The 12,291-nt window shown below is 39.5% G+C and overlaps 2 protein-coding genes across 3 annotated transcripts; both read right to left on the reverse strand.

The window, feature by feature from the left end:
- Positions 1–1,033: 1,033 nt before the first annotated feature.
- LOC146461547 (uncharacterized) lies at positions 1,034–6,303 on the reverse strand. Its single transcript, XM_085086670.1, has one exon. It carries the CDS (start codon positions 3,640–3,642, stop codon positions 2,104–2,106), a length of 1,539 nt encoding a protein of 512 aa, XP_084942796.1. The 5' UTR covers positions 3,643–6,303; the 3' UTR covers positions 1,034–2,103.
- A 156-nt stretch (positions 6,304–6,459) lies between these two features.
- On the reverse strand, positions 6,460–12,229 carry LOC146461548 (uncharacterized). 2 transcript variants are annotated; one of them, XM_085086668.1, is made up of 10 exons: positions 12,167–12,229; positions 11,835–11,931; positions 11,370–11,499; positions 10,687–10,999; positions 10,164–10,364; positions 9,714–9,791; positions 9,063–9,225; positions 8,812–8,865; positions 7,886–8,173; positions 6,460–7,314 (listed from the first exon to the last, which is right to left on the reverse strand). In XM_085086668.1, exons 1-10 carry the CDS (start codon positions 12,227–12,229, stop codon positions 7,130–7,132), a joined length of 1,572 nt encoding a protein of 523 aa, XP_084942794.1. In that variant the 3' UTR covers positions 6,460–7,129. The 2 variants fall into 2 exon arrangements, with proteins under 2 accessions (XP_084942794.1, XP_084942795.1); XM_085086669.1 differs by lacking the exon at positions 12,167–12,229 and adding an exon at positions 12,006–12,151.
- Between the last annotated feature and the right edge of the window lie 62 nt (positions 12,230–12,291).

Raw genomic sequence — 12,291 nt, forward strand, 5'->3', positions numbered from 1 at the left:
CCTGGCATTGAAATGCATACCACACGGAGGCAGGGAAAAAAATCTTCGACCTCGGCGGGAATCGAATCCACGCATGACCTCAGGATCTGTTCAACCGTTTATCAATCATTTGTGCCATTAGTGCTAGCGGCTGTATGCACAGGAGCAAGTTTCCCTTGACAAGTTTTTTATTCAATTATGCATTATACGACAAAGTTTGTCAAGTTTCTCGTTCAAAAACTGTTGTTCCAGTCACAACAAGCTCACAGAAAACCACTTGTTCACCCCTAACACCTTGCTATCAACTAAGGGATAAAAATTCACAAAATTAATTGTTTGAACCATTCAGAGCAATAACACGAGACAATATATCTCCCTGAATTCGTTTAAGTTACAGTTACCAACAACTGGCCCTTCTCGACTAGTCTCACCCGAATTATTTTATCCCAATCACAACTGAGAGGCCAAAGTATTAACCTGCGATCAGGCGTCCTTTTCGGCGGTCGGGAGAACGAGGGAAAAAGAACCGCCGACTCTCACGTTGACCACACTTTCGCGCTCCCCCGAAAAAAAGGAACGCCTGATCGCAGGTTAAGGTCAAAGAAATTGAGAAAACTGAATTTAAAAGTAGACTGACACCCATGATAAACCTTCCCGGAGACTATCAAACAGCTCGCCATTGATAGAATCACCGACTGTTTATAGCGACAAGCTGTCTGTCAGGGTGGGACCATCACTTTCGCGGTCGTCATCATAATTTAATTTAAGGCTTGACACTTGTGGTTTGTTATCGCTGGTATATGTCTCGTATTCGTGGCTAACGTTTAATCAAAGAAAGAATTGAACTTAGTGGTGATTATTCAGTAACAAGATGAGTCACACCTGCTTCAAGTGAAAATCCACGCCGGAATGTCAAAGAGTAATTTATCCTACAATTAAACTCGGGTATTTTTTGGTTCTCCTTTCTACACCATTATTAATTCCCTCTTATTCAAATATAACTTACATGATAAGTAAACGAGATTTACCAGAGAAAACATGTCGAACTCCGCAATCAACGGGAAATATTTCTCAGCTTTTATTTTTGTCCCGCGTATTTAATAAAAAATAACTTAAATATTGCAAATAAATAAACGTTGAACAGTTCTTTTCAGACTGTTACCTCATTTAACAAATTATAATCCTTTACCCAAATGTCTCTTGTCACATGCACAGTAGACACACTGAATCGAATATAGTTGGAAAATGCGGCGCCCAAGAAGAAAAAAATGGAGAGAGGAAGGTATGGTTCCAGGATAAAAGCAGACCAAAAACTACTTTCGATATTTCTTGCCAGACACTGTTGAATTCTTAGGATTAACGGCAAAGGGAATGCTTGCAAACGTATTGACCAAAACCCAATTCTATCTACGTATGGAAAACGGTAAACTCCGAAATACAGGGAAAGATTGTACGTCTACGTTTGGGCGAAAGTAGAAACGATACAAAACACGTTAATCCACACAGGGCAGAGAAAAAGATTAGTTATAAATAGAGAGGAAAGATAACGAAAACGCTTTTAAAAATATATCTGAGCTCAAGAAATGCGATTTCATTTGCACTTTTCAAAAACATCATTTTCTATTTTGAAAATAAAATTTTCTTTCACCAGAAATTTCCCTTTCCGTAAATTTACTAACTCAAACGATTGATGCAACTAAAATTTTCATTTGAAACAAAATAAATAATTGTTCTCCGCTTACCTAGTTGAAAGTGACGCGTTTTTGGCGAGAAAAAACAACATTGCATGATGTCAAGGGACATAAACCAACCAAAAGAGAAACGTTACTGGGAAGTAAATTCAGGTTTCTCTGGTCTGCAAATATCGCCTGCGTGTTCCAAATCATCCAGAAGATGAATTTATAGTGATGGCCTTCACGTAAAGAAACGGAAAGAAAAATTCACATGGAGTCGAATGTTCACGTTCTCTGTAAACGTAAATTTGGTCATTTCAATTTGTTTTGCACTGAGAACGACAGAGAAATGTACTAAAAACGTATACCAAAGTTTCTTCTTGGTTCCTCTAAGTCCTGATTTTGACGGCCATTGCTCGCCGGTTTTGCACATTGTGCCGGCAGCTTGAATTTAAACAAGTTCACACATTCGATGCACTCTTTTATGCTCGTTATGGTGTGTTTTTAAGAATAAGGCCAGTGCCCACTCTTGAAAATTTCCTCCACCTAAAGTAAAAAGTCGTGTTGCCATGGAAAGAATATTCATTTCCACAATAGCGATAGCTCCGTTATCGTAAAGAATGCCTTTTGGATTAAATGTTGCCGGGTGATTAAGAACCTTATGCAGAAACTGCGACAATGATCTACGATCATTCGTTCCTGCAAAATTCCTCAGTGTATCCGAGCCGTAATCCGTCAAATCCGAAGCAAGAAACACTTCGTTGATGTGAATCGCGTCTTGTGACTCCTGCACACGAGTTGCGAGTTTTTCGAAACATCGTCTCGTCACATTGGCTCCTTTTCGTTCCACGTGCCTTTCCGACCGCACATGAATGCCTATGAAATCTCCCTTAAATGTGTGTTTTGCAAAGTTCTTGGCGAGTTGCACGAGATGTGCGTTAAATTGAAGATCAGATGGATGTAAAGGTTGTGGAATCGAAAGGTCTAAAGGGAAGTGAACCCGCTCATCACCAGTTCCTCGCCACTGAACAATTGCCACACAGTTTGCTCCTTTTAGTACTTTATCTTCAAGTTCGCTGGCAGATCGAATAACTTCAGGATCCACGCAGACGTAACGGCTTACTTTGAAACCAATCTGTTTACTGAGTCGAGACCGTTTTATCCCGGGACACTCTATCCATCCACTTTGTTTCTTTGCTTGTTTGTACAGCGCTGTAACCTCATCATCGTTGACTCTGTACCACATTGCCGTGTCCTTCTTATAACTTTCATCATGAAATAAAAAATGCACCACGATATTGAACCTTTTTGTGCAATGGGATTCTAAGTCACGAAACCTTCTGAAAGTACTGTAACCACGAGATTTCAACTTGAAATTAAAGTCTTGTATGTTGAAGTATTCGTCCATTGGAGCGTAGTTCCTCTGCCCAGGTTTTTCAAGTTTGCGATAAAAGTGACTCACACCTCCGGGCAATCCAGACATGCGAGAATTATTCACAAATGGAACGACGATAACACGATTATTATACTTTGCTAGCGAAGCCAATTCTAAAAGGTTACTAGTGGCTCTGCCTAACTGCTCATAATAACGAAAAACAAACAAAAATTTCTGCCTCGGTCCCTGCAAGTTATAATGTGCCTGGTTTTCAATTTTAATGTCTGTAGTCCCAGTATCCGGTGACTGTCGGGCCTCATTATCCAAGTCATTTTCACCAGTGTCCGTTTCCCTCTGTTCATCAAACCGGTACTCGGCTTGTCTTTCAACGCCTGTTTGTGTCAGGTAAAGTAGATTTGTCCCACGATGGTTTATATCTTTCTTATTCTCCACAAAGCCACCAGAAAACTTGACGACTCCATTGCCTCGCATATGCAACGAGATGAAACTGAAAACGACGTACAAAATGATGAAAAACATAACCAAAGATAAACATTTTGTCGTTGGTCGAGCCATTAAGAATCTAGAGATTAGATATCTCTTCGATAGAGCCATGAATATTGAAAGTTTTGTCCAACAAGAACCGCGAAATACAACATTTGCTCGCAGTGCGCTAAACACGGCAGACGACACGAAAGCCGTGAATAGCCGGCGTTACGGCACGCTATGCTAATACAGATTGCCCAAACAAAACAGCCGTCATACTGTTTCGTTTTACTGTGAAGAGCAGCCTGAACATACTGCGAAACCACATGCCTTTTACAGCGGGTGGAAAAGCCGGGTTTGACCGTCGCTGCATTGAAAATTCTCAACCGTTCCTCTACGTAGTGCCACAACTTCGAAGCCGGGGGTAAAGTCCTCGAACTGCCAATATTGTACTTCCTTCAGTCTTGCGTCGTACTGCGTTGAATCACCAATATATAGGCTATTTTGGTTGGAGCATCTTCCTGCAACCCGTGGATCGACGTATAGTCCAATATCAATGATTTCTGCGGGAGATTTTGTGTATTCCAGCTGTCAATCTTTGATGCCGGCTCAACATTAAATTACCATGTCCAAGTTCCGCTCAACTGGCCTTGTGTTCATTTTGGTTCATTTTCCACCGTTCGTTTTAGCTTCCAAATTAACTTACAAGATACACTTGCGGTGGCCCGTTTCTTTAATAGTTTTAGGACAAATCTCAAGTATACCCTAACGTAAAGATTCCTCGTGGAGATAAGATTTGTATTGGTTATGTAAACATTAGCCAGCTGCATTCAAACTTATTTTGCATAATAATTCTCGGTGGGTAAAGCATTCTTCGTTACAAGGCGGCGAAATCGCAATTTAACAACTTGGACTTGGACAAAGGCACCATTAAAATATTCATTCAGTGAGCAAAAAGAGACATTAAAGACTGAAGGTTTTAATGGCCCAAAATACCGCTTGTAAAGCCGGCTATGGTCCGCAAGTGGGCTGTCATCACAAAATTATTAGAAATGACCGCGTTGACAGCTTAATTCGCCGCCTAAAGTGGGTGAGGAAATGTCAACGCGATAAGAAAATTTACATTAAATTACTTTTATGTGAACATTGTAGACCGAATTTGTCTACTATTCCGCCAGGCCTTCCATTTGGCCAAAAGTAGGTCAATCTTGAGTGATCGGCAAGTGATGTCAACTATGCACAGCGAGTATAAATTTTATAACACCGAGATACCCTGTGGCTCTTGAAATCTAGTGCACGCAGAGAAATCCGATCGACATTTTCGAAACAGATCGATTTTTCTCATCAATCGATCGTTATCAATGCCAAGAGCAGGACAAGACCAATGGAGTCTTCCCTCTCTTGTGTCGATCCGTTATCATTTTTCGTCTGGTTTGTGATTAGATTCTTACACGGACAATCCATCAAGTACAGACCATCAGCTGATATCACTGACCAAATTTCTGTCGATGACGTTTCGCTCTGATGTTAATTTAAGAAAAGTACGACTCTAATCTTCCCACAAAAATCAAATGACAAAGCTCCTGTGATAAAAACTGAACTGAAAAAAAATAGACTTTTATAAAATAATAGAAACGTTCAGATGAAATCTTCGACCTAACACGTACCAGATTTTGAAATAAAGTATCAAAAAAGGGAAATAAATTATGACAATCCGCAACTGGCAAGCTTAACTGGCTAACGCTCGGCTCAGAAGATTAACACGAGCACAACACGATGGCCGAAAAGCGAAGAGTTTGGCGTTAGTTCTTATTATATGTTTACATAACAAGAAATAATCTGTATACGAAATTAGCATGAGAAACAGACGACGCAATTGCCTGTAGCAATATTAGCGTGCGTCGAATCAAATAGTTTCTGCAATCACCCTGACAACACACTTTCAGTTTGTCTGTCTTAGTTCGTCAAGTACTCTGGGCTACTGTCAAAACACAACCATGGTATCCTGTCAGCTAGGGCCGTGAATAAAACAAATTTAAAATATGGCAGTTGAAATATTGCAATTCTGTGGCGTCCGGAACATAAACAGAAGTTGAAACAAAGAAAGGCAATTAAGATCGCCAATGAACCACAATTGATGTTTGTTGAGAATGAAGCTCTAATGAGCCATTAAACAGGTAATAATGTAACATTAAACATGACCCGTAAATCACTTTGCTGTCCAACTCACGGATTGTATTACAAAAAGCTTTTGTAACTTCGGACAAACAATTCACAAATGTTCTCAATTTTTCAGGGAATTTTTTTAGCGTGGTCAAAAACTTCCTTGAAAACGAACACTTTATCAAGAATCATTGCAATCCTTGTTTCCTTATACTAGGTTATTAAAACGCGGCCCATGCTCTGTCATTCCTTTGTCTCATTGACAGATCGTTATTCAAAAAACTGGAGAGATTTGCGTGGGTACAGTAGGAAATTATTTATGTCCTTTTAACCACTCATCTAAAGCATGACTTTTCATAATAAAAGAAAACACTATTAATAGTCTATCATGATTTCTTCTTCCCGACGAATTGTATAAACGAAAGGATTGTTTAAAAAAGGAGTTTGCAAATTAAAAAAGCGAACCTGACCAGTGAATGGGATTTCTCCGATTTATTCAATTTCTAAATTTATTTATTATTCAGATGACGGCCCACAGATTCCTATCTCGGCTTGCTGTCACAGGAATTTTATTATGTAAAGCAGCAGGTGAAGCAGTTGACCAGAATAGCAAGTAGGGGGTCCAACGTATGAAAGAAGAGCTGAGACAAAAATAATGTCCTTTCTTTAAAGAGTTGTCACTTTAGAAGGAGCTATAATCACTTTAATTTTCCGACGGAAAGTTTTTAATCAACAAGGTTATCATAAAAGTCTCCTGTCTTATTTTAAAATGAATCAGACAACTGAGTTTTAATTTAGAATTTTACTGACTTTCAGAAAAACCTCTGTAAGCTTGTAAACTGGGTACGCTCAATCACATCACCTAACAGCAGAATCGTGCATCCCGATTGGGCGTGATTTCCATGAGAGCTTTCTCATCAACAACTACTCTATCCTATCCTACCAATCTTATGTAGTCAACAATAATTAATTACATGATTTTATTGTAAATTTAGACGTTGGGCTAGTCACGGATTCCCGCCTAGCTCCTTGTGTGTTTTTGTTTTATATCTGGCATTCAGATGTTAACGTACTGCCCTAACAATAAAATTTATATAGCGCCGATATCAATAATGGCTATTTTCATCAGCGCTAAAAACCCTAAAATTTAAAATATATTGACCATTAAAACTGTAAAACTACTTAGATTACTAAAACTATACAAACAGCATAAAAATTACATAAAAGCATTTTGAAATAAAAATGTCTTAAGTGATTTCTTAAAATTGGTAACAAAGGGGCTACTCCTTATCGCAAAAGGCAACAAATTCCAAAGTTTAGGAGCAGCAACAGTAAAAGACCGATCTCCTAATTAATGTGATTAACACTATATATATGGCGCCATTATAATGTCCTTTGTATGCTTTTGATAGACAACCTACTCATGAATCTGACTGTCCTGCTGTTTAGTATGTCAGCAGCTGTCTCTGATCTTCTCATAAGCGTAGGCGACATTAAGAACCGTGGCTTCATCAAATTTCCTTCCTACAATCATCATACCAACTGGTAAGCCCTCACTGAAGCCTGCATTGATCGACACCGCTGGGTGACCTGACACGTTGAACGGGGCAGTGTTTTGGCAGAAATCGAATGCTGTTCCTAATGACGGGATAAAGTTAAACACGCAAATCAAAACGAACAACCATAAAAACAACTGCGAGAAGGGAGATTTGGAGATATTCAAAAAGACACAAATTCCTTAAAGCGCGAGCCTTACACGGGATGTGAGGCAAGGAAACAAGTCTCCCCCAAGTCCCTTCTCCATATTCACATTTGCTACACGTTCGCGTGAATTCGTCAGTCCCCAGACCAGCCACCACAAGAAAAAAAAATCAGTTAATTAAATCGGGTTTTCCTTGAAATTCTCACCAAAGGAATCAGCTGTTTAAATTCATTGCGCTGCCTCTGTACTTTCCCACAGGGTCGTACAATTGCATCTCTATGCAGCCGGCGAGCTCTCAGAAGTGTCTTCTTGACACATGGTTAGTGTTGAACATAGCAACCATCACACTTCCGTTAATTTTCTTCATTTAACAATGTTATCTTCTTTTTCGTGTTAATTTCCTTTTTAGACAGTAAAATAATTTTCTTCCTATTCGCGTTAATTTCAAATACTTCAATTAGTGCAAGCGCTAATTATCTATAATAAAGTAATCCCATTATGACTTACCAAAGTGTATTTTGTTCTTTTGAGGTACTTTAGGGGTCTTTTTAACGATTGTTGGTAAAACCAGAACGTTGCATGATTCCAAAACTTTGTCATATTCTTCACATAACGTGCGCGCTAAATTCTTCGCCTTGCCATGGAATACCCCATGATACTCTTCATGTACAAGGGCACCAAACATCATAGTCAACTTTCCCGCGGGTCCCAGCTCCTTTGCGCGGGCTTTGAAACCACGGCCAATGGCGTGTTGAAGACTGGTGTCAACAAAGCCCCTGGCGTCTGAATGAAACCCTACAAGACAAAAGAGAGTACAAGAACCATTTCCTCACTAACAAACGCACAGCATCATTCAACAAAGGCTGTCTGCGTACATCCCTTGTTACAAGGCCTACATTATAGCCTCTATGGTGCGAGGGTAAGTACCCTAGATACACCTCCACCCCATTTTCATCAGTTGCTGAGGACATTGGGTAGGGTGCGTGTCACAGCTGAGATGGATTGATCCGCATTAAAATAAGACTCAGTTTCCTTTCTTGACAGGAAGGAATCTCCTGGGAGAACGAAAACCCAGATTTCAATCCCAAGTAGACAGAGCCAGTAGTTAGAAATGACAATCCTCCAAGGGATAAAAACCCTGACATTAAACTCTGAACCTCCAGGATGTGGGTTGGGTGGGAGCTAATACTACTGTCATCAGCTTATTATAGAAATGAAAAATGTCCAAACAACATGGCTGAAGCAACAAGGGTCCACAGGGGCAGGATTATGCATCTGGGTCAGAGCCAAACTGAGAACTTCAATCATCAAACTAGGATAGGAAATTGTAACATTCAAGTCATGTATGTAATGAAGTGTAACTGATGTCTTTCCTGTCCTGACCACACCCTTTTCTTAGTTTTCTGGTAACCTGGCAGAATACCGGTACTCACCATGAAGTAGTCTGTAACCACCCTCCATGCAAATCACATCACATATTCGAATTCCTGTCAATTATAATTAAAACAAAATTTCCACTTACCGGTAATTACTATTAATTGCCATAAAATAATATACATTTAAAATTACATTAAAAAGCAAACAAATAGCTTGAGATAGGCCATTATTTAAAGAGGGTAACTTTAAATAGGAGAAAACAGATGCCATTATTCATTATAAGGGATCAAAGGCGGCTACACCTTACCATCAAAATGCATTGGAACTGACACTTGCTCTACGGTGGCCCCCAGTGTTGATAACTGATAAGCGGCTTCTTTCAGAAACTTCATCATCTCCATGTCAGCTTCTGGCATCTGGAAACCTTCATGCAGGAGCCCGATATGCAAACCAGAAATGTTGCCAGTGAGCTGCAGGGTTTAAAGGGAACAGAAAGTCAGCAAAAAAAGTGATAAAAGTCCAAAACTTTAGCTCACCCCAAGCATCTTAATAATATAAGGTCAGATATTTAACTTGTTATTCATCATTATGTCTGTCTGTCTGTACATAAGGTACATGTTGGTAGGTCAGAGTTTGGGTTAGTCCCAAACCTGCCTGTTGACGGATAGAGGTGCTGCAAGAAAATATTGTAAACATCTAGTTTTCATAAATCCCTGCCCAACAAGAAATTATGCTGTTCCAAAATAATATTATGCAATATGTAAGGATAATGCAGTTTTACTCAAAATAGTACAACATTGCTTCAACCACAATCTCTGTCCCTCTTTTCAGAGAAAAAGAGTGTTCAAATTTTTCCATTTCTAACACATGTACAGGGACAATGTTGTTCCCTTGGATCCTGGTTTCACACTTGCACTGTGAGAAGTGTTCTAAACATACTCCAGGCAACCTTACTTACATGACTGGTGTAGCTAGCTGGTTTGGGAAGATCACATGGTTGCCTTGGATCCTGGTCTCCATCTAGTCCAGCAACAACCTTTAAAAGGACCAGGCCATGTTCAAACATTAACCAAGCTGTTTGAATATTATAATAAACAATTGTTCTGTGTAACCCATTTATAGACAAATGACCTTCAACTAAGATGGGTTATGAGTGTCTGGCCTCATTAAGCTCAGTCAGTAGAGCATCAGGCCATCAAATCTGGAGGTTGTGGGTTTAGGTTCCCACTGAGGTGAACAATTTTTTTCTTTGTCTCATGTGTTCTCCCATTTCCCTGACTAGAGCTAACGGTCAGTAGAAAGTTCATGGGTTCAGTTAGCACTTTAACATGCATTACAGAGGCAATCCTCTGATCCATCACCAGTAATTAACTAAAGTAAGTAAGTTGGTAATGATTTGTGGCTATACCTCTAAAAGCAAAGCCACATCTGTAACAGTTCTTGCCATGGGCCCTGTATGGTCCAGTAGAAGGTCCACAGGTATTACTCCAGTGTAAGGCACTAAGCCATATGTTGGCTTCAATCCCACAATCCCACATGCAGCAGCTGGAATCCTGATAGAGCCTCCCTGATCACCACCCATCGCCATGTCAACATGACCTCCAGCCACCTGGTAATACAACATCCCAGAGCTTGGTTGAAAATTATGCTAATTGACAATTTTGCTCCAGCTTAGCTCTCCATGGTTAATATGAGAAATTGAGTGCCTGTAATTAATGTAATAATTTCTCCATTCATTTTATTTTTTGTTAAGGCTTATAAATTCAAAGAAAGTTACAGCTGCCAAAATATCCAATGGCCTTCCATGGGGTGGCTATGCATATTACACATTCCAGTACCCTCATGATGGTTTATGTTCTTCCCAGATTTAATTCTCATGCAGCTCAGTCATCACACTCAGGTAAAACAACTAGTAATGTTGAAATGCTAACCAAAGCAGCTGAACCAGAAGATGATCCAAGAGCCATTCTTGTTTGATCATGAGGATTGACAACAGGCCCAGTGGCTGAAGTACAACTAGTGGCCGTAAAGCACCACTCCTCACAGACAGCTTTACCAGTGATTGTCCCTCCAGCATCCAATATTCTGGACACCACAGTCGCATCAACATCTGCGATATAACCTTCCAGCAGCTGTGAGCCATTCATCATAGGTACCCCTGCTATGGAAATGTTGTCTTTCATAGCTATTGTCTTTCCAAGTAGTTTCCCACTCGGAGCTCCTACAATGTTACAACGCCAGTACCTGCAATGCCAAAGGAGAATAATTTATTAAAGAGACTACTAACAGCTACCAATGCAACCAGATTCTCAGCTTGTTTTAAACATGACTTTCTTGTTTCCAAATTCAAATTCAAATTTATTTATTTGCCCCACACAAAAGAAAGAAAAATAAACATTAACAACTACAAACAACTTACAAAAGAGAAATTAAAAGATACAGGAAATGGTGAGATATTAGGCTTCCCCATTACAATCCTGGACTGAACATCCGCTAACTATAAAGATAACTGGCAGTAATCTGAAGTGTAATGGCTGCCAATTAATCATTAGTAAAAACAATCAAATGATGTTAAAAAATAACTAATATCCATTGCTTACTGCAAGTCACTCACCATGCATTGTAAGGGTTTTCTTCTGGAGGTGGTCTATAGCCCTGTTCTCTAGGATACTTCACAGCAGGCTTGGCATCTGGTAACACACTTAACCTCTCATAGCTATCATGGAGAATATTGAACATTGCTTCTGTGGAAATTTTTGATAAAATATGATGTCTATTAAAAAAATCCTCAAATTCTTAAGTTAAGAGAGCACATCCACGTTACCCAGATGAAGGGATCTTGTGATAAATATTCTTGAAATCCTGTTGGCAAACAGGTTGTCTTCAATACATTCTTAGAAATGGGTGCTACAACAGCAACATAATTAATAAGCAATGTACAAGGAAAGCATTTTTTAGATTGGAATTCAAAAGAAGATTCACCAAGGTCCACATTTCTTTAGTCCAATTCCATCCAGAATTCACATGTCACATTGTCTGATAGTTATTTAATTAAATATACTAGACAAGAATCACTTACCTTGGTACATAGAAATATCTTCCTCTTTAATGTCAAATCCGATTTGTTGAGATAACATCCTTATCTTGTCAGCACTGGGCTTTTGAAGTGATAATTCCTACAGTAGGTAGGGTGATGTAAGGATGAGGAGAGGCACCTGTAATCACGTTGGTTTACAGTTTAAAACCTCACCTGGAAATTCATAGTCCCAGGAATATAATATTTTCGTTTGGATGTAATTTGTTTCTTTTTCTTTAATAAAGCTCTATTCTTATAACATTTGTTAATGTAAGTTCAGGGGGCCCGACATCAAACTAGAGATGGAATATAGAAAAGATCAAACCCTACGGTACCTGCACGAGATTAGTTTGTGCTGCCGCCATTTTGAAGGAGGGTAGCGAGAGGTCTGGAACCATTCCTCCAGCCCAGTTCCTCCCAGCAGCAAAATGCCCCAGTAATGCCCTGGTTTCCAGTATAC

The sequence above is a fragment of the Pavona decussata genome, unplaced genomic scaffold, assembly GCF_977016875.1.
Source record: "Pavona decussata unplaced genomic scaffold, jaPavDecu1.1 SCAFFOLD_195, whole genome shotgun sequence".
In the NCBI taxonomy this organism is placed as follows: Eukaryota; Metazoa; Cnidaria; class Anthozoa; order Scleractinia; family Agariciidae; genus Pavona; species Pavona decussata.

Coding starts and splice junctions, on each gene's coding strand:
- LOC146461547 (XM_085086670.1), bottom strand. CDS start 3,642: ATGGCTCTATCGAAGAGATATCTAATCTCTAGATTCTTAATGGCTCGA.
- LOC146461548 (XM_085086668.1), bottom strand. CDS start 12,229: ATGGTTCCAGACCTCTCGCTACCCTCCTTCAAAATGGCGGCAGCACAA. Junction 9,226..9,713: donor CAGCTAGCTACACCAGTCAT/GTAAGTAAGGTT, acceptor TAAACCCTGCAG/CTCACTGGCAACATTTCTGG. Junction 7,315..7,885: donor AAAGAACAAAATACACTTTG/GTAAGTCATAAT, acceptor TCCCGTCATTAG/GAACAGCATTCGATTTCTGC.